A 22,595-nucleotide genomic window follows, 5' to 3' on the forward strand; every position below is an offset into this window, starting at 1 on the left:
AGGAGGCAGTAGCGTTTTTAAATACTCGTCTGGGGAATGTGGAGTAGCATGGTATTCGAACCTGAGAAAATGCTTTTCTAATAAAAATGCATTTCGAATAGCAATATACTCGGAACTAGCTTTAGTGACCAGCCAACTTCTTGAACAGTGAGAAAAGTGTATTTAATGAGAGCAAACTTTATGTCAATACTAAAGGTATACCTTTTTTATAAGGTCTCGTTCAACCCTCGGACACTCAAGATCACACTGGGGACAGAGCTCTAGTTCTCATGCTGCACGACCACAAGAGCAGCGAAACCGTAGTAGGATTTCCACAGTCATACAGCCGCTGAGACAGAATGCAGCAGAAGTAGTGGACCTTACAGTGGATGAAGATGGTAAGCTGCACTGATCTGAGAGATCTCTTCCTTTTTCAGAAACAAGATGGTCAGTCAGTATGAGGGGAGTGGGAATTAATTGAATATACCTTTATTATATGTTATTCATTTATTATTTTTGTTAAGTCTCAGTTCTAATAGACCAGATAGGAACGGCTGGACTTCTTGATTTTTGGCAACAAGGACACATGAGAATTTTCTGACAGGCTAGGAGGTTAGCTTTTTTTAGATCTGATTTTTCTTCCAAAAACTGACTTGGGTGTATATCTGAGAGCTGACTCCCCAGGCAGAAATTACAGAACGGGTTGGAACTACTGTTTTAAAAATATGCAATTATTTCAATACAATACTATAAAAGGAAAATCTCACTGCTGCCTGTGCTTTGGAGTAATTACTGTTCTTTAAAGCATTGGAGTGGTGGTGTAAAAAAACAAAGACTATAGAATTAGTAAAAGTATATCAGAGATTTCTGAAACTTCCAGCGTTTCCTGACATTAAAACCTGGCACTTAATTAGTTTATTCCTGCTGAAAATCATAAGACCAATTTCCAGGTATTATCGAAAGTTAAGAGGAGGGGGAAAAAAATTTTTTAATTCCCCCTTGGCCTTTTTTTTTTGACTGCAGACTGCTTTTAATGTTTAATAGAAATTCTATCTTGTGACTCTGTTAAATGTATCACAAGCTATTATCTTGCCATATCTTGTTCTTTAAGGTGAAAGGGAATAGGTTGATCAGAGTTTCTTTTCTTTATAGATTTATTATGAAATACCTCAACAGCAATACCGTTGGATTGGATACTGCGTTTATTGGCTTAATTTACTCTTTTAAATTCAAACGATAGAATTTGGTCTCAAATTCAGACATCAAATTCTTGTTTAAAAATAAGGTGATGAATGAAGGTTTATTTCTGCAATATGTGTCTTTAAGACCAGCTGTTTTCTCTGCCTCCATGGGACATATCTTTTTAGGATGAGTCTCCTGGCCCTTGAAGGGCCATTGTCCCTGTAAACGTCAGTTTTCACACACAAACTATTGTAAAATCTGAGTTGACACCATCTCACAAGGCAGCTACCCACTTTATCCTAGCTCTACTGATATCTTCAAAAATACTGCTCTTTAAACTTTGCTAGCTGCTTACCTGAGCCTGCAGGTCGTCTCTCCACAAACGTTCCCGAATTGATGTCTGTGAAGTCTGCTGGAATCAACGGTTTCTCTTAACTAACAGTCTGAGATTGACCGGTCCCACTGGCTTTTAAATGGAAGACTGCTTTTGGGGGGAAATGGAACTGTCTCTATGACTGAGTAAAACATCAAAACAGTAACAGGTTAGCAGGGTGGTTGAGGCTGGTAGAATTAAGACGTTCCTGACCACAAGACTGCTTTCAGGATGTGTTAACGTCCAGTCTTGAGCACTGTGCGATCACATATCGGTCACGTTTAGGCTTTAAGTGACCTATATTCTCACTGTTTTATTACTGAATGTAGATATTAATACACTTCCCCCAAAATGTTTTCCTTGAAATAAAGCTAGTTTATTGGAACACCACATTAAAATCCAAAAGAATGTAAGCATTGGATTACAGGCTTTATAATGCAATGAGTTGGAAGGCTGCAAAAAAAAGATGTGTTTATTCCCTTGCTTGCTGAGTTGCTGTTATAGTTCTTAGATCTGGAGAGAAATCTTGAAAAACAGTCATATTTTACCTTGAGACTTTTAGCATAAGAGATATAATTTTAAACGTCTTGACTCTCTTTTTCTGATATTTGTGCAGACACTTCTACTGAAAAAGTGGAGCTCGTTTCTGATGATCTTCCCTTTTATCTACTATTTATAGTCATGTCATTGCCTTGTCAGTAATTAGGGAGAGATTTGAAACTAACAGTCAAAGATAGGCTTTTCAAAAACTAAATTTGAATTATGCCACTATGTGTCTTTTTAAATATTAATCTGTTTACAGTTGTGCAGTAGAGAGTGAAATTTATCAAGGGTCTAGTGTATTTCCCTCAATATGATGAAATATGTTGCCAGCTATTATATTTATAATCTGCAAAATGAATACGTGTATGCTTTTAGTGAAAGTCTCGTACTAATGCTTAATGTGTGTGTCGAGACTGGAAGATTAGTTTATTGTGCTATATAGCCTGTAGTACTATGCATCTGGAATGACTGAAGTTGGTAAAGTAGTACTGCTAACTGAGATATTTTTGTGCTGGTTTGGGTTAGACATTTAGAAGTTGTTTTTTTTTTTTTTTCCTGTGCTTTGTGGGCATTAAAAAAACATGGTAAGGGTAATACCTAGTCACGGATTAGTTTGCTTGTGGATTTATTAAAGACTACAGTAAACGTTTAAGCCAGTGTTTTCATCATGAAGTACCAAAATAATTTAATTTTCTTTCTAGGAGTGTTTTGTCTAGGAAATAAAGTTCTTGATATGGCAGACTTGGTTTGGGAAATGTTTTTATATTGGTTCTTAAAATTTGAGTTAGTTAAAGAAAAAAAAAAACCCAAGGATGTTGAGGCTATTCAAAAAATGTTATTTTTCACACAAACATGAAACCAAGTTAACTTTTGTGTTTTATACACATCAGGCTTTTTTGTTCTGACTTTCTCAGCATCTGGCAAGACCAGAATTTCTTGTAAGATAGTTTAAAAAGAAAGAAGATGAAACAAATAACTAACAGCTTTTAAAGCTTAAATAACACGTTGTTATTTTTGTTTGTTTGTTTGTTTCCCTAGAGCCAACAGTTGTACCAACCACTTCAGCCAGAGTGGAATCCCAGGTCGTGAGCTCAACTTCCAGTAACAGTTCTAATACGTCTACCTCAGAGCCGGCCTCTGATGCAGCTCCAAACGTCTCCAGCAGCCAGCCCCCCTCCTCAGCACCCGAGACTTCGACTAGTCTTCCCAATAGCAGCACTGCTGGTACTTCAGCTGGAGGTACAGAATAAGAGAGCCTTCTAAAACTGTTGCATTGCCTACTAATTAATAGTATAAAGGAGAAAAAGGAAGTTAATTAGACTTCTCTAGTTAAAGTGGCCTGTGAGCTTTCAGGACTGACCATATCAGTAGTAAGTTGAGATTGGTTAGACTTGCTGTGTAAACTTGAGGGAACAAGAGTCTGAATAAAGTCTCCCCAAAGAAAAATGAGGTCATGGAGGAGCCACTTTCTGCTCTCATCTGTCAGGATGGTTTGACTATGTCTAATGGATCACATCCTTTTTGAGACCACATCCTTTCTGAGGAGGTAGAATATAGGTAGGGTGCCAGATGTGTTCACTGGGAATGAAGTCTTCCACTGCAACGTGTTGCAAGTGTCTTTGGGGTTTTTTGTTTGTTTGTTTTTTAAATATGTATCATAAGGAAATGTGAGGGATGTGTATAGATTCCTTGACTCTCCCCATGTAGATCGCTTTGCTGAAAGCGATTTACATAGGTAATGATTTATAATGGAGCTGTATATACAGGTAGCATAATTACTAGGCTTTGTTAAAGTGAGATTTGTCTCTAGCAGTATTGATGACAAAAGAAGAGCTGATAACTGTTAGAAGAGAAATATCTGGAACCTGTTAGGAAGGAGCTTCTTTCTGTTGCTACTGGAAGATTGATGGTATCCATTAATAATGGATTGTGGAAGCAATCTTTTCTGGGAGTGATATACTAGACTAAGTTTGAAGTTGGAAAGGACCTTTAAGCCATATACTCTAATCTCTTGTTTATTGCAAACCAATTGCTTTACTGCTGGTGGGGGGGATTTTTTGGTTGGTTGGAGACTTTTTTTTTTTTATTTAGTTGTCAGTTAAGTTAGGCATTGGCTACTGATCAGAGATTGAAGGAAAGACTAGCTCTCTCTTAAATTAAAAAAAAAAAAAAAAGTCCAAAACCCCTAGCAACCACCACCAATAGAATAAATTCTTGGAGGTGAGGGTCGTGGCTATGGGTAACTGTCTCTCCCTTTTCACTGTTATCATGGTATTGGGGTACTCGCAATATCTGAAATGTGGGTGCTCTGCCCCTTTCTGTAGGTCAAATGAGATACAAAAAAGAGTAAATGACCACGTTTGCACATGAATTTGAAGACAAAAGTGTGAAAATAGGTCTCTGCACAATAGTCACAGGGACAATCTTTCCTCTTTTTTCCTACATGTCTTAAATTAGTGGAACAATAAGGCAAGTTTCAATTCACTTTCTCCAACAGTCCCCAAGAGTACATCCACCTGAACCATTCAGATTTGGTTCATTTGCAGGCATAGCTGATTCCTCTTTTTTTTTGTATCCAGTGTGTGTGTGCTTTGTTTTAGTTTAGATCTGTTTTCCAGTCTGTTAATCGTTTAATCAATATTTTTATTTCAGACCCTGCTTTGCAGTGATCAGCTTTACTAATTTCTTTCTCTTCAAAATTAATTTTATTTAATTTCAAGATGATTTAAGAAGAACTGCATCTAATACGACACTGGAAACTGGCCCTCCTGCCATGCCAAGGTTACCATCGTGCTGCCCTCAGCATTCTCCATGTGGAGGACCTTCACAGAATCATCATGCATTGGGACACTCCCATACAAGCTGCTTTCAGCAGCACAGCCACCACTTTCAACACCACCACCACCACCACCACAACCCTCACCCAGCTGTTCCACTGTCTCCTTCATTCAGTGACTCCAGCTGCCCTGTTGAAAGGCCTCCTCCAGTGCCTGCACCTTGTGGAGCAAGCAGTAGTTCTGGCACTGGTTACCATGACCAGGCATGTTTAACTTTTGTGACTCTCCCTTTGCATTTTCAAGTCATATTATAGGCATGAGAGAATAGGATAGGATGCTGTGTTGCGTGTGATTTGCTTATTTTCTGTAGCAGGCATTATAAAAGGAAACTAAAAGGAAAATTTTAAATGTGATACATGTACAGCAAAATAAATTAAGATGAGGATGACTCCTTAATCAAAACAAACATTAATACCTCAGAATATACTCTGCAGTTCATAAAGCATCTGAATTATTTGCAGAGCTGCTAAGGGAAGAAAAATTCAAGTCTAATTTTCTATTTGTAAAAAGTGTAAAAGTTGCTTTTCTAAAGATTGTTTTAAATCCCCCTTCCCCCCAACTAAACTCACAGTTCTAAAACTGTTTTCTGAAAAATCTAAGAACAGTACAGTGCAACTTAATTGGCAACATACACTTAAAACATACACCAACTTAACAGTTGGTGTTAGGCGCAACTAAACAAAATGTTCAAGCTTGTTATGTGCCTCCAAATAATTCAGCAAATGCAGCTCTCGCATATCCACTGATTTATTCAAAATAGGTGTTTTATACAATGTAGGGTAATGAATTTAATCTCTTTCCCCAGATTGGACAATTTAGGGGTAAGAAATGTTAACCGTATCTTAAGACTTTGTTCTGGAACATTCTTAAAAATCCAACTTCTGGTGGTTTATAGGAGTATAGTTTTTAATCACATTTTATTTAAAGGTGACTTTGTTTTCAGTGTTTGAAGAACTGTTTGAGAACAGATGGTTTGTTTACACAGCAGGCTTTGCCAGTAGACTTGAGCAGCAGTGGTATAAGAAGTCATGGAAGTGGCGCTTTTCATGGGACATCTGCTTTTGACCCCTGCTGTCCTGGTTCTTCATCTCGAACAGCAATTTATGGGCATCAGGCTGCTGCTGGCCCAAGCCAGTCGATAGCAATAGATGGATATGGATCAAGTATTGTTGCGCAGCCACAGCCACAGCCGCCTCCTCAGGCCTCGCTCTCCTCCTGTCGACATTATATGCATTCTCCTTGTAAGTACCGTCTGTCTAACGTTGAGTGCTGGGTACCGGGAGCAGGGGGAACGACAAACACGATAGCAGCTTCCCTGACAACATATGAAGACTTTTGCTATCCGTTTGCTTTGGTCTTAGAATTGGCCTAACAAAACACACATTAAGAAATGTATTTAAACAATTCAGCTCTTTGTGTGGAGGAATTAAACAGAAACAATCTGAGATTTCCTTTGAGAGGTCTCTCTTCAAGTGGCAAAGTTGAGTAACAGTTCTTTCGATAGATAGATTTCAAAAAATAGGTGTATATATATTGCTGTGTGAACCAGTATATTGGGAAAAGATCAAAGACCTGACTTCTGGTTAACCATTGTGATGTCTGGAAGGCATTTTTTACTTTGGGTGCATTTGAACTTAAACATGCCTAATTCCAGAAAACTTTCTCCTTCTCTTTGCAGTTTTTTTAATTATGTAATTCTGGCACGCACACATCACTCTGCTGTCTCCTGTTGTTGTTTGAGATAAGCAGCCTCCTAGATCCTTAATAGATACTTTATTATTTACTGATAAAATATTTTTCCTATCCTTTCTATTTTAGTAATGCCTTTTTCCTTATTTTTTTTTAGTTCTGTTTGTGATTTGTCTTTTGCATTTTATTGTCTCCTATAGAACTCAACTTAAATAGTAGCCTTGTGGAAAAATTAAATATCAACAAACCTCCCTCCTAGCCCTGAAGAGTTACAGCTTCCTTTATTTAGTGTATTTGGAGTCTGAAGTTGGATGAAGCTGTCAGCAGGGTGTGAAATCCCCCCCCCCCCCCGATGATTCCATGTTCCTTCTGAAGGAGGAAAGGTTTTTCGTCTTTGCTTTGAGGAAAAACTACAAATACGTACTTCATAGGAGGTGTTTAGATTACTTTTATGGCTATGGTGGTGGTTTTAGTGCCGAAGAAAACCAGAATGCACCTTGTTACACACTACACAAACTTGAAACAGAACTTCTCACAACATACCTATGCGGTGCAAGTTTAAGGAGGTGTTTCTTTTCTTTTCACCAACATTAGCGAGTGGAGAACTTTTAGCTGTTGGAAGTTTGGACTTCTTTTAGGGTATGCCATTGGAATCACTGTTAAGAAGTTGAACTTTCTTATAATGAATATTATGTGTTGCAACTGTTCCCATTTTTAATACTAAAGCACCTGTGTGAAGGTGTGCGCTTTTTAAGATGCGTTTAATCCAGAAAACTGCTACTGATCGGATTAAAAGCACCTGATGTTTTCATTGCAGATGCTTCTCTGACCAGACCACTTCACCATCAAGCTTCTGCATGTCCCCACTCTCATGGAAATCCTCCTCCACAGCCACAACCTCCTCCTCAAGTAGATTATGTTATTCCTCATCCAGTGCATCCCTTCCATCCTTCAATCTCTTCTCATGCATCTTCTCATCCTGTTCCTCCTCCACCTCCACCACCAACTCATCCTTTAGCCAATGCAGCTGCTCCGATTCCACAGCATCTTCCAGCTACGCACCAGCCTATATCCCATCACATCCCTGCAACAGCACCTCCAGCACAGAGGCTACATCCTCATGAAGTGATCCAGAGGATGGAGGTCCAGAGAAGAAGAATGATGCAGCACCCAACGTATGTCACAAATGTACTCAGAACAATATCTAAACATATAATTCCTTTCCCTCAGGTTTGTAAAATGTTACATGTGAATCTCAAATTGTAATTGCATGGTTAGGAACTGTTAGAATTAAACCATGGTAAGAATTGTCTTTACAATAACATCACAGCTGAGTGAGTGCTAAGACTGAGCCTGTTCCTTTACTTCTCTCAGCAGTGTCATCAGGTAAGGCAAGAGGTACGATGGGGCATGGAAGAGGTGTGATGCTTATGCTTCTCTTGTCCATTAGTTTTCCTCCAGAGAACAGGCAAGGATTGTTTTTCAAGATAGACAGCCTAGGAAGTCATAAGCTGACTTGCTCCTCCTGAATTTGTTCCTTGAAAGTGTGTTTTGCCTTCTTGATACTAGTAAGATCCTTCTTACGTAACTAACGTTTTAAAATAAGATGAACATCATCTCAGAAGAGATGGCTTACCAGGTCTTATAAAGATTGAACCTTAGATGTTTATCTGGCTTTACTGTGCTTTCATCTTTTTAGAAGAGGAAAGTAGGGAGAGAGTGAATAATACCTGCATGAGAAGTGACCAATGTTGAGATGTAGCTTTGGTGATACTGTTTAGGAGATACTACTGTTGTTAAACTAGATGCATGACACTAGTATCAGCAGCAATCAGGTTAGTACTGGGTTGGAGTTCAACCACAAAGTAACTGAAACTATTTTAATTCTGGAGATAATGCTTTTAGATCTCGAACTTCAAGAATGAGCTGTTCAGTTGTTGCTCCTAGCTTGGTTGTACAAATTCTATTGATAACTAATTTACAGTGGATTTAAAGGTTAATGCTTAAACAAAAGCTTACCTTAACTACAACTTTTGAGACAGTTTCCAAATAAATAAAAAAATGTATATAGGCAGTAACTCTTCCCCTCTCAAAAACAGATTACAGAGCATGCTCCTATTTCTTTTTGAAGATACTGAATTTTGTGAGAGTCTAATATCAAAACTACAGATGACATGTTCTTTCTTTCTAGGGAACTCAAATGGAATCCTTTTCTCTGTCATTAAAATTTAGGTGTATTTGAATCTGGATCCATTATTTTGTCATCTTTGCTGCGGAAATGTCATAACCGCCAAACACCCTAACCTAAACCCAACGTAAACACAAAGCTTATACCCCTTGTGTATGCCTGTGATTACATAATCGTACCCCAGAATTAATTTTGGAAGCTAGGACATTCAAGCCCCTGAAAGTGAAAGAAATTTTAAGTAAAAATAGTGGTAATTGCTGTCTCATCAGTTCTGGAAGCCTACTGGTAATTAGGGCAGAAATGCTGTGATTTATGGCATTTCTTTGCCTAGTGGTTGTTGTATGTACATACAGAAATTGTAGCCAAAGGTTGCTAATAGGTTGTTTCCTGCAACTCTCTGAGGTCGTCAGTCTCACAGTGTCAATTTTCTGTTGCTCAGTGAGGCCTTTCCTCTATAGGTTTGTTTTGTAACCTTCTCAAACTTGTTCATCCCTTGTTCTCTCTCTTTCCCTCTAATACTCATACAAATTACATGCAAAACCAGTTTTGCAGCTGTCTTGGTCCAACCCAATATAAACTATATCATACTCTTATAACTAGAAATTTGAGTATATTTAGTCTGTTATACATTACACACGTTGAGATCACTGTATTTCCAGTATCCTGGAGCTGGCCAGCAGACTTGGAATTCCATAGATTCCTCGTCCCAGCATCTCAAAGAGTTCTTAGGATGTTGTTTCATCCTGCGTTTCTAGAAATACCGTGGGATACTAATGGTCTTGTATGTTTTCTGTCTAGCAGTACAGGACTTTCTCAAGATTGCAGGCAGAGAATGGTTAGAGTTCTTTTCTCGCTGTAGCGTCACAAGTGTGGGTACAACAGCTGTAACTACTTTGGGACCTTGGGATCAGAGACAATGTGCAAAAGTCAGTGTGTGAGGGTGCACTGCGTTTGCATAGCATATGGATTTTCTGTTTGTATAAATTTGATCACCCGCTTTATGGTAAGATTGTGGGCTAGATAGCTAGGAGTTTAACCTTCATAGAAACGAATTCAAATGAGTTTCTTTTGATTTAAGATTCAGCTATGTATGTATTCTCATTTTGAGAAAAGTGGGCCTACATGACATTGAGTTTTTACCAAATATGTTGTTCCAGATTTTCCCTACAGTTGCTTGATAATCTGAAAGGAGGTGAGACTAGGAATAAGTTCTACTGACCGCACTCTTCACATGTTGGTCTCTGCCATTGCTGAGAAGTCATACTGCTATCATAGTTTATACAAGCTTCATACTCTTATTTGGAGAAAAGTCTCTATTTACAGTGATTTGAACAATGCACAGTAAAATAACATTACTTTTCTAGACATCTCTAAATTTACAAAATGTTTAATCTGCCCTGTCAACGAGTTTACGGTGGCACTTAATTTGAAGGCAGTGTGCTGCTTTTGGAAAGATCAAGGTTTTAGTTTGACCTAGAATAAAAACTTATTCCCTACATTGAATGCAAGGGGAAAAAAGAATACAATTTTTTTTTCTGTAAACATAAAGTGGTAAAGTAACAAAATTCAGCCAGCAGTGTTTTGTTTTGTTTGTGGGGTTTTTTAGATGATTGTTCAGAATTGTAGTTGCTTATACCAATTGGCGTGGCAAAAACTGTGTGCTTGTATTACGTGTCCTCCAGGTGGTTTAATTTTTATTTAAACTTTTCTCTGGTGCAGTTTCATTATAAACAAACTAAGGATGTAGTCTGCGGCATAGCTGTGAAGCACTCTGAATTTTGACATGTGAACTTAACTGCTTTCCATCTTGCAGTTTGACGTTAGGATTAAAGACTTTGTCAGTCCTTCTGTCATCACGTCTGGCAGATGAGGCCAGATCACAGTAGCTGAAGCTGTTTGCAGCACATACTGTATGGGGTTATTTTACTTTAAACTGCTTCCAGGAATTTAGACTAACAATTTGATTACGAACCTTGCTTTCTTGAGCTAACAAATATGTGAAGCTAACTGTTGCTGTTTTGTGTTCTCTAGACGTGCTCATGAACGGCCTCCTCCACATCCTCACAGAATGCATCCCAATTATGGTCACGGGCATCATATTCATGTGCCTCAGACAATGTCTTCCCATCCTCGACAAGCTCCAGAGAGGTCTGCCTGGTCAGTAATCACATACTATTTTAGTGTTTTGTGACTACGCTAACATGTTTCCAGAACAAAAGACCTAAGATGTGTTGATAGTGCTGGCTGTGATTTTAAAAAGTGCTGTGCGTGCCTGTAGTTTAAAATGCATCGATGTTGATACGGCTTTGAAATGTTGCTTGTAGCACTCAATATCTTAAATATATTTGTATTTTTGTTTGCCCATTGCTTTTAAAAATGGAATTGAATGACACTGACTGCAGTTAGTTATTTCAAGAACTGATGTTAAAATATGCAAGTAAAATATTGCTGAAGATTATTCTTGCATTAATGTTCTTAAAAGTTCAAATTTGAATTACAAGCTTATTTAAAATTGCATGGGGCCCACTCATGAAGGTTAGATTTAAGTTCTGCAATGTATTTCTCATCTGGATAAAGGATATTTTATTATTAATTTTGAACCATGAGGGAAGAGGTGCATATGTGACACTTTGGTGCCCACATTTAATGATGAGCTACAGAGAAGACTCCCCACTGGTAACATCACTCAGCGTAATAACTGTGGAGTTGCATCTGTACAGATTTGTCATATTAAGTCTTCACAGCTGACTTAAAAACAAGTTTCAGTTCATGGTAAGACTAAGATGACTTTTTTTTTGCAAAGTCTAAATAGGTTTACAAGAATCATCTTATGTAAAACTGTTGTGTTGATAGCTGTGCTGTTTTGTATGCTTCTCAAAGCAGTGGAATTGTATCTTGGAGGCAAGATGTACCTTTATTGTAATGCCACTTTCATTCATGTGACAGGGAACTGGGAATTGAAGCTGGTGTGACTGCAGCTACTTATCCACCAGGGCCTTTGCACCCTCACTTGGCCCATTACCATGCACCTCCTCGACTTCATCACTTGCAAATAGGGGCCCTTCCCCTAATGGTAAGGAAACAGCTTGTAAAAGATTGTGATCATTGATTGTTGCCAGTATTTTTGTTTTTTTAATTTGCCAGGAAAATTATTTTAAGGTTTATTGCATTTAATTGGATGTGGATAGATTACTGTAAAAGTTAGTGGTTCAGCTGAAGAATGAAATACTTTGTCTATGTTGCTCCCAGATAGGAAGCTAGAACAGGCTGGCATCTGATAAGATGAGGATAGTTCAGGACACTAACGTTTCTAACTTCAGCTCTCAGTAAAATGAAACATACTTGAATTAAATTGTCTCTTGCATTACAATGCATTGACCCTCTGCATCTGATTGTTAAAGTTTATGTTCTTTAATGAGTTAGAGAATGTTAAAGGTACCAATTTTCCACCCAGTGCTTGAGGATTAACACTGGTCCTTTAGAAATAAATAAATAAAATCTGAATACAGCACGGCTGTAATTCCATCTAGAAATGTGGTGGTTTTCCAGTAATAATTGGTGTCCATCAACCTAATTTCTTGTGATTAAAGTATATAATTTGTAGCATGAAGTGCTACAAGAAACAGGAATTCAGGAGGTGAGGTTGTTATATTTTATCTGCAGTAGAAACTAAAGGAAAACCCAAATAATTAGATATGACTTTTACAGAGTAATATTTTTTTGAAGAATCTTCATAACGTTATTTTAAATATTCTAAACGTGGCTTAATTAAAATTCACCAAGACACAAATTTAGTTTAACTCAGTATATTTAGACTTCCTATGTGGTATTTTAAGTGGTTAGCCCATATTATTTAACCTGTTTAAAGATAAACTAATCAGAATTGTGGGCCTATCTGTAGACATGTTAAAATTGTAATTAAAAATCGACAATGCAAGTCTTATGCATCCTAAATACCTCTGCTGGAGGCAAGAACTGCCACCTAGGGATTGAATTGCAAGTTTGCAATCAGTACCGTAGTAATAGTTGCTTCTGCATAGTTTGTTCTTAGATTACTTGCTCCTTAACTAACATGATAATAATCTTCAAGTACTTCAGTGATGTATCAGAACTGCTCATTCCTTGATACTCAGCTTGCTTACCATTGTGTTTTTTGAGCAGTCTGTAGAATTCGGTATTTAGATGTAGTCACCAAAATTCTTATTGCATTATTTTCTCTCCTATGCATCGTCTATACAAATTACATTTTTCTACATGCTTCTTTGGTTAGGTGTCTGTTTTTCAAATGGATGAAAAATTGTTTACCTCTTTCACACTTATTTCAGGTGGTGTACTGTAAGGGATAACATCTGTTGCTTTAGAGTCTCAATAAAAAAAAGCCCTTCTAATAGCTCAGTGAATTGTGATTGCATTAGGAGGTAGTAAGTCAAACATCATGCCTTTTTTTTAAATCTCAGTTTCTGTCACCGCAGGGCTAATAAGTCAATTTTGTGATTTACTTCCATTAATCCTGTGAAGCTTCTAGAACATTTAGAACTCGGCTGATCCTCATATCACAGTATAATGAGAGTTTTAAGTATATTTTAGCTTTCATAGTTCCTACAACTCAAATGCTATGCAAACAAATGGCTGGGACCCCATGTTTGATTTCTTGTTAGCAGTAGAAGGAAGAAGCTGTGATAGATGCCTTCAGTGTGTGACAAATGCTTTGGGGAGACTTGCCCTTCTACTCGGTAACTGCTGCTTCTAACTGACGTAAAAGCTGGATGAAAAAGGGTTCTGTAACTACAGAAACTTCTGTGTGTGTTTATAGGGGTATCTAATTCTCAGCACAGTAATTCATGAATCCCTGGATGGGAGGGGTTAAGTGAAGTGGAATTGAAGTTGTTTAGATTTTGAGTTTTTGCATGCATCATACTGACAGCATGTTTTGCAGCGTACAGGCAGCTGTAAGCAGTGTTTTCTCAAATGTTTGGGGTCTGTTTCGAACCCTGCTGCGATCAGATCAAGTGTTAGACTTTTGAAGTTGTGTTTTGAGTCTGAAACTAATTTAAAATGTATTCAGATTACGTTTGACAGAAGAACATAAAGACAGGTTAGAGGAATGCTAGCGGTGATGTATGCAATGAGCTCAAAGTGTTAAGAATGCCTTTTGATGATTCTACCTCTTCTATGACAATAACGAAAGCTGAAAGTTTCTTCATTTATGTGTGTGTTAGTGCAACAGATCTGTCAGTATAATTGTTTCTTGCCAGGTACTTTATTGAATATAGAGCAGGTAGTCAAATTTTTCATCAAACATAAACTTCATTGGATTTTAACTGAAAACACCTGTTTAGGTTATTAAAGAGCAGTAGATTAAATTGCTGCTATCACTTGAGTTTTTTCATGAGACTTTAGGAGTTTAGGGCAAGGGAGGAGAGGCTGAACTGTGATTAGAGGTGCTCTGCTAAAGCTGGTTAATATAATGAGTGCTTTGTTTTTGCAGCAAGGGCAGACTGTACTAAATAGGGGTGTACAAGGCTCATTAGTTGTATTTTTTGATGCAGATGTCCTCAAATGTTGATGTTCTCCATTCTTAATTTTGGCGGGGGGGGGGAGTCTTTTAAAGCAAGTTATGCAGTAACTCAATTAAAAATTGATTTATATTGAATCCATGTTCCAAAATAGTGGATTGCCTGATAGGACTTTGCATCTTCTGTCTCTTTGGGCATGCTAAGACCCCTTCTGGTATTGTCAGACCACAAAGGGCATAATGGATGACTTAAGCTATAAGCTTAAGCTGACTGTGATGCATCAGTCTCAGCTTTTAAATGAATGCAGATTATCTAAGTCTTCACCTAGTCAGTGCTGGGGTGCAGACTGCAGTTTTGATAAAGATGCATTAGGGGAAGATAACTAGTGTTTAACAACTCCGACAGTCTGAATGGAAAAGGAGACTTTGTTTTCCCCCACCCTCTCTTAGCTTGGCTGAGGCAACTTTCACCTGTTTAAATGTTGCTTCAGGATAAGTCCTTTATAAAAAGCAGTTACAAGTGCTTCCTTCGTATCTACTTAGACAAGGATTAGGCTGCTTCTCTCCTTGAGCTGATGCAATTACTTTGATCAGTGCGAGACTCTGGCTTAGGGTAGCGTGTGCGTATTCTTGCTGTGACTGCTTTAATGCCGTGTATGTGCTGAGGAAAAAAGCTTCTGTCAGTGGTTCTCACTATGGATTCCTTTCTGGGTAAATATTTTTGCAAGTGTGACATATTTTAGGAAGAATCAACAGAGATCCGTGTGTATGTCATAACTAATGCAACATTAGACAAGAGAGAGACAGAAGACAGAGAGGCTTTATCTATAAGTTCCTCAGTTCTTGATGTTGGTGCTTGTTGTCAGATGCCACGTGAATTTCTTTTTACTTCAGCATGGCTCTGGCTGCTCGTTTGGCACTGTTGGTGAAAGGCTCTTTGCAGAGTTCTCAACAGCTGAGTGGACTGGATGGGAATTTCCATAATTTAGTAAGATGAGATAGACGTTAGAAGGAACGTGACTTTCTGTTGATAGCTATAATACCCACCATCATTCTGACTAGCCAAAACACGCCTATGTTTCTAACCCCTGTCCAGGGAGAATTCCTTTCTTCTGTTGCTTCAGGAAAAAAAGAATTGGTTTCTTGTGAGATACGGAGGGGGGGAAAAAAAAATCCAAAGAGAAATCTCTGGAGGATGTTTCTAAATTTAGCCTGAGAACATCCTGAAATTGTTTCTTTCTCTATATTGTTGTCTATCCTGTCTCCCGTGTTTTCCAGATGTTATTCATTTATATCAAATACCAGAAGAGGAGCATGCAGAATGATGAAAACCTTTCATCCAGTGCTATCTATTAGATTGTGCTCTCCTAAGGATGTGATCAGCCCTCCTCCTGCATCTTCCCCGATTAGTTTAAAAATGTTTCAAGATACGAAGAAAAATGAATGTGTTCAGAGTTCAGAAGAGAATACCATGGGCCTATCTAACCTCTTTCAGAACTTAATAGCGATCAGAGGTGGCTTACAATGGCGTATCATCTAACTTTCCATATCCTAGATATGCTAACAAATATACCCGAGGATTTTGTCAATTCTCTTAGTATTGCTTTAGGTCTCGAATTTTTTTGAAATACTGAAGTGCTAGTTAGGCAGATGTTCCAGCTTGGGAAGTGTAAGTGGCCTTTGAAAGTTTTGTCTTCTATCTGGGATAATAATCCTTTCTGCAACATGCTGCAGTGACAGATGGGAAGCCCTTTCCAGGGGAGAGGATGAGTGAGATGCTCTTAAATGCTCCCGTTTTTGAAAACCAGGGAGCGCAAGATCTGAAGCGCTCCCTGGGAACAGATGACTGAATTCATGCCTTGTTAAGCTATTGGTTTTGAAGCTACAGAATTCTACCTGACTTAGTTGTCTTGGGCCACTTGGCCCACTGAAGAAATTTAGCCAGACTTTACAGTTTGCTAGCTATGGACTAGGGTTGATGTAAGCCTAAAGACTACTTAATTTGTCTCTGAACCTGGAACGCTTGACAGTCAGAGGGAGATCTCTGATCATCATTTGAAGAATTGGTTATTTGAAGTAACTTAACCTCCCTCAGGTGTTCTGTACCCAGCTTTCATATGCCGTCCCTCCTTTTTTCTCCTACTTCAGAGCCATCTTTACACTTAATTGTGGAAATTGGGAGGGATTTGAAGGCATAGGCCAGTAGGTCTCAGTACATTCTAGTAGCTGTGCTGATCAGAATAGTCCAATCATGTGCATGGGGCGTGCACTCAATCAGTACAGTCATACAGCTATCGCATCTCTTAAGATATGTGACTGTTCTGTAATAGCTGCATGAAGTTACCACCTTGAGCCAGTTACCTCAAGATACTGCATTTTAATTTCTTTTAATTTTGTTGTACAGATCAAGATTAGCTTTGAAATAGCCTTGACTAGGTGCATCAAATTTAACTATACATTTTTCAAATATGAAAATAAAATTTTCTTGATAATGGATAGAGTCAATAGAAAGGGCTAAGCCACAAACTAGTAATACTTGAGGAAACAAACTGTTCTTGGGCAGACTTGTAGTGGACTTTGCAGATATAAAGTATATTACTTTAACATATAATTTAACTGACTCAAAAGGAGTATATAGAAACATTTAGCATAGACTGGCATTACCTTTAATTTTTTTATGTTTAATTTCAGAACTTACTGAAACCACACTTCCAAGTGTGGTTAACCATGCTGAAGCTGTCTCAAGAGGGCAGAGAGCTTTTCTTTGCATTTGAAGCTTAATGGTAACTGTCAAATGGATTTTAGTTAGGCTGTTCTTAGTCAGGCATTACTGATCTTCCCCCCAGCTTGTAATCACAAGCATAATTAGGAAAGCTTTTGCTGTGCTAGCAGACTGCTTGTTCTGAGGTTATAGCACTAATTTGTTTGTACAGAGGTGTTTCTTTCAAAATACAGTGTTATACTTGTCCAGAAATATAAGCTGCTCTTTCAGAATTTTCCATAAGAGAGCCTGTACGTGATGTAGGTCCTGGTAACTTTTTAGTGGTTATATGCCACTCCCCATCATGATAACGTGACAGTCTGAAAAGTTACACAATCGGAACACCTGGTGGGTCATAGTAAGTTTTGTTGTTCATTGCAGTATGTACTCTGAGAAGATCTTAAAACTTTTTTTTTTGTTTTTTTGCAGTGTTAAAATTAAGCTTAGTAGGTTTCTCAAGTAGGTGGTCTCCAGTAGCTGAGTAGGTTGCAATGAAGAGACCTGGCTGGCCACATATTACTCCAGTTGATAAATTCTATCTTTTGAGGCAACTGAGATGTAATTGCGTAAGCATGTGCTAGGGAAACAAAGGCTTGTATGTCTGATGTGAAATTCTTTTAAATTTTGTGAAAGTTCTTTCAGTCAAGAGCTCTCACCCTCGGCTCAGTCTGAAGTATGATGTAATTTGGAAGTACTATTTCTCATCCTTAAATGGCTGTATTAAGAATCGGGAAGTTCAGTGCGATGAACAGACAAAGGGAATTTGAGACTCTTAATTTCTGCCCCAGGCAATTTATGGATTGGTTGCATGGTTCTGTAGGGTTAGAGACGGTCGCCATAATGCGCTACTGCGCTGTGAGCTGAAGTGCTTGCGACCTCACAGCTCCTGTCGTCGTGCAGTGTTTGCTTCTCGGATGCATGGTTTTCTCGCAGGCTGTTTTCAAATCCTGGTGCATCAAGAAAATGGAAAGGGATATCCAGAACTGGAGTTAGGTTTTGTTAGGGATTTTCCTTTTCTCTGAGTGGAGGCAATCAATTCATGATGTAACAACAGGCAATGGAAACTTCCAAATGATGACGACTGCACCTAAACCTAGTAAAAATCTGTAACCACAAGTACATTCATGGTGAGGATCAGTGAGCTGGTTCTTTAATTGCGTTTTCCGTAATTGGAAGACAAAGGAGAACTACACGCTTTAATGAAGGATGGATCATGAATCACTGATTATCTGGGAGAGGTTTCTTACAACTGTAACTTTTTCAGATGTATTTTTAATCTGCTCACTGTCTCTCTCTGCAACATCACACTCCTTTGTCACAGCTACAATTTTAACATGTCTCCTCAAACAGTAAGACCTGTGACATCAACAGATATTACAGTTCCATGATATGTTTTAGCAGATGAATGTACCTACCTTTTTATACGACATTCTATATTGGTAATCATATTGAACTCCATGTGTTGGTAAGTAATCTCTGTAAATCCATTTTGCATATTGCATGACAACTTAGATCTTGAACTGATCTGCTGCTGGACTTTGCCCCAGTCATCCTGCCTTGCTTGCTTCTCATCTCCAACTCTAATTGGTACTTAATAGAAGTCAGACCAACAGATATTTAGGTTACTTGTGAGAGGGAGACCTCCTATGTGATCATTCTGGAAATATTCTGAGAATAAAATCACCAGATTCTATATACTCTGGTTTATAAAAATCTAGTATTAATATCGTGGCTGTGTTTATGACTTGTATTGGTACATGTTGCTTGTCAAAGGATGATCAGGTAGTAAACTACTGAACTTAAACTAATCATACTCGTTTTTCCTTTTTAAACAAAATGAATGAGGGCAGAGCCATCTTTGCTGTCCCTGTCAGATTTTAGTTACCAGGCTAGATTTGAGAAATAAAGAAAGGTAGCGTACTGGTCTGTTATGTTGTATGAACAACTTTATCTTTACCTATGCTATCACATAACACACTCGTTCAGTTTTATATCTTTATATATGTTAAGCTTAGACTTGTCTACTGGAAACAAGAAAAGTAGCACATAAATACCTGACTTCCTGGATAATATCGGGGATGTTTGATTTGCTGACAGCTTAGTGAGATGTATTCTGAGCCACCACGTAGAGCAAAAGGGACAGTACCAGCCAACAGCACAGAGGGGAAGGCATTTCTGAAATACGTAACTTCCAAACTAGCTGCATCCTACAGTCCCTGTATCAGTGTACTTTGCATGTTCAAGTAGACGGAATCTGCTGATTATTTTGAGGGTTTTTAAAAATGTTTATGAAAAATTGCTGCTGGTATAGTACTGACTATGTTAGAAATGTTATTCACTTGTCTTCAGGGGCTCAAAATGGAGCTTAGAAACCCTGCTGTTGAAAGTGGTCCTTGGTGTGTTAACTACCTTTTCCCTTTTCTGTATGAACAGCGCTGGTGTTTGAAGTGCCTGTAGGGTGCATCACTGGACACCATTTTGTTCACTGCTTATATCTTCTAATATCCAAGGAAGCCAGTGGATGCTTGAGTGTATTTAGAGGTGCCTATGACTTTAGATTAGCAGGTTTATCCAGGTTTTCAGTGTTACTCTTTTTTAATTTGTCTCTAAATTTGAAGTACGTCTAAAGGTGCTTGGTTGTTTTGGTAAGATAAGGGTATTGGCTGTTTTCCAGACTATTTGCCTTGCTTCTTCTGTGGTACCAAAAACTTATGTTTGAGAATCCATAGTAGGACTTCTTGTATAGTTTGAGAGGCTTTGCTTACAAAAAAGCTTAGATGTTTATGGCATATTTATATAAATTGGGTTGAGATTGTGAGACTTGGTGAGTGAGACCAAGAAATATGCAATGCAGATGTGGAGAGATTATAGCAGCAGATCTAGTCTAATTTTTGTTTTGCTTCTAGTTATGTTTAGAGAGCTCAAAGTAGTGTTGTGTTATGCTGTCAGCTGGAATTATATATTCAAACCGAGGAGTATAAATGAGTGAGTGATTCAGTAAAAGCAAAAGGATCTTACATTTTGCAAAGTGAACAGTAAAATACTGAAACTGTTCTGAATAGGTTTAACTTAACGTCTGCTGTTTGAATAGGTACCAGACATGGCGGGCTACCCTCACATCCGTTACATTTCATCGGGATTGGATGGAACATCATTCAGAGGCCCTTTCAGGGGCAATTTTGAGGTTTGTAATAGAATAAAAATAGATATATGCTGAAATATGTCATGAGGGAATATGGGGAGGGTATATGGCAGAAACTAGTTCTATATGTGGATATTAAAAAAAAAAAAAAAAAAATACAGAAAATGCCCTTCATCTATAGAATGACCACGTTATTGTGGGCTGGGGATAGATGCTGAAAACACTTTGAAAAGTCATTCAACAAAAGGTGCCCTAGACCTTTTGTTAGGTCTTTTGTTAGGCTTAGATGGTTATTAGCTGACACTGCATTTTGTTTTTTGTGCCCCCCCCCCCCCCCCCCCCCCCCCCGATAAGTAGGATTTAGCATTTAGCAGGATATGTTGCTAAAAGGTACTGGTGTATCTGAATAACCATGTTTTTCCTAGTGAGAGTGAAACTTGGGAAATTTGATAGTGCTACCCTGTTTGTTATATAGTGCAGGAACTGTTTAAAAAAGGGGGGGGGGGGGGAGAAAAAAAAAGTATCAGATGCAGAGAGTTAATGACCTAGTCCACTGAAAGCATCTTCAGTGACGTCTCATGGTTCTAATCAACTTATTGCTGGAGAATAAGAAATCAGTCACTGTATTTCCACTTAAGCTACTTTTTTCTTCTAAGCTGCAATGACTGTTAGAAAGCAAATATTTTACTAGTGGATGTTAATTGCATTGTTGTCATTAGACACAAGTATGTGTGAACAGACTGATAATCATTCCTAGCTGACAAACAGTTTCTAATTTTTTAGTAGTAAGATAGTGTTTCCTGTGTCTTAAAACATCGGGTAGTGTTGTGTTTGTTTATGGAAACCCGTCACTTTTCCTGCACAACATAGCCTTTTTTGCCTTGCTTGTACTTGAATAATCTGGGAGTTGACAGTTGTCTGTCATTCTGTGAAAGTTAGAATAAAATTAATATTTAATCAAGATAATTGAAGTGTCAGTTCTTGCATTGATTGTTCCTTGGTAATATTTAGGAGCTGATTCACTTGGAAGAACGATTAGGCAACGTTAATCGGGGAGCAACACAGGGAACTATAGAAAGATGCACATATCCACATAAATACAAAAAGGTGAGGATTTCTCAAACTGTGGGCTGTGTGTAATATCTTCTTTGAAGATGTAAATAACACCCATTTGCTTAAATCTGCAGAAATGTCATCTTCGAAGAGTGCATGTTTTATGTATCTTGCAATTTAAAGGATCGTAAGCAAAGCTTACAATGTCACTTATTTTAAAAATGAATCTGTTCCATGTGTTAATAAAGAGCTAGTGTAATTTGATGAACAAAGGTGTTTTTTATTAGTACCAGGTCAAAGCATAGCTTTTATTTCTTATACCTGCATGTACAGATATCATAGGAAGATAAGTGATGAAGAGTGATCTTACTCTTTAGAAATTTAAAACAAGAAATGGGAAAATCTGTTCATTTCTACAGATAATGGGAAAACCAGCTTTGCCGTTTAAGCTTACTTGGCTAAGAAGCTTAAAAATAAAAAAAAAACTGATCTGAAGCTTGATAACCAAATTCATACATGCCGTTTTGTTTAGTCCTGCATTTTTTCTTAGCATCTTAAACCCAATAGAGAGAGCAAGGTCTCTAGAGCTGAGCAATACTGACCTCCTTTCTAGTCTTCCATGTCCTCCTATTCCTGTTTTCCAGATGAGTCAGAATAACGTTCCTTTCAGTTATCGGCTGATAAAATTTCCTGTGCTTCCGAGATGTGTATTTTGCATTAGAAACTTTATTTGGTATCTTGGGTGAGGGGGAGGAAGAGTGGGATGAGTATAGATGCGGGGGGAATGGGAGAACAGAAGCTTTCAAGGTAGCTTCTTCAGTATACAGAAAAGTTAAATAGTTAAGGATGGAAACATACATCCCCTCTTGAATGCCTCTTTTTTGGTAAGAGGAAATGTGACTTTGGATTTTGTTTCTTCCCCTATCCCAGTAGTGGTGGTCAGCTGCTATCTTCAGCTGCGTTGTTTAATAACTTCTCCATCTATTATGAATAGTCTTGTCTTTTGTTGGGTTTATTTTTTTGGTCTTTTTTTTTTTTTCTCCTTCCCCTTACTGCTAAAATGAAGAACAATGAAATAATTATTGGTAATAGTTAACACTGAAGCCTGCTGGCAATTTAATTCATCAAATAAAGTAAGGGTGTTTTTTTAAGTTAAGGGTTGTAATAAATTATGACACACACTTGGTGTATATCATTTTTTCCTTCAGTGTGATCGCATTTTGAAGACTTAAAAGTTTTGTACTTGGAACAGCATTTTGGCAACTCAAGTTGTCTCTCATTTTCAGTTTATTATACCATAATACAGGACTCTATCCACATAAGTGTTCTTTTA

At 38.0% G+C, this 22,595-nt stretch overlaps 1 protein-coding gene across 12 annotated transcripts in view; it reads left to right on the forward strand.

The window, feature by feature from the left end:
• RNF111 (ring finger protein 111) overlaps positions 1 to 22,595 on the forward strand; it is a 65,081-nt gene that overhangs the window by 38,486 nt on the left and 4,000 nt on the right. For 7 of the 12 annotated variants that reach the window (XM_068959102.1, XM_068959105.1, XM_068959101.1 and 4 more), the window contains exons 4-12: positions 214 to 377; positions 3,116 to 3,316; positions 4,798 to 5,117; positions 5,900 to 6,155; positions 7,421 to 7,778; positions 10,823 to 10,948; positions 11,738 to 11,864; positions 20,159 to 20,251; positions 21,221 to 21,316. In XM_068959102.1, the coding sequence (XP_068815203.1) occupies positions 214 to 377; positions 3,116 to 3,316; positions 4,798 to 5,117; positions 5,900 to 6,155; positions 7,421 to 7,778; positions 10,823 to 10,948; positions 11,738 to 11,864; positions 20,159 to 20,251; positions 21,221 to 21,316 (1,741 nt within the window). The remainder of the gene's footprint in view (positions 1 to 213; positions 378 to 3,115; positions 3,317 to 4,797; positions 5,118 to 5,899; positions 6,156 to 7,420; positions 7,779 to 10,822; positions 10,949 to 11,737; positions 11,865 to 20,158; positions 20,252 to 21,220; positions 21,317 to 22,595) is intronic. The other 5 variants (XM_068959104.1, XM_009681459.2, XM_009681461.2 and 2 more) reach the window with 2 other exon arrangements.

This window comes from Struthio camelus, chromosome 12 (assembly GCF_040807025.1).
Source record: "Struthio camelus isolate bStrCam1 chromosome 12, bStrCam1.hap1, whole genome shotgun sequence".
Lineage (NCBI taxonomy): Eukaryota > Metazoa > Chordata > Aves > Struthioniformes > Struthionidae > Struthio > Struthio camelus.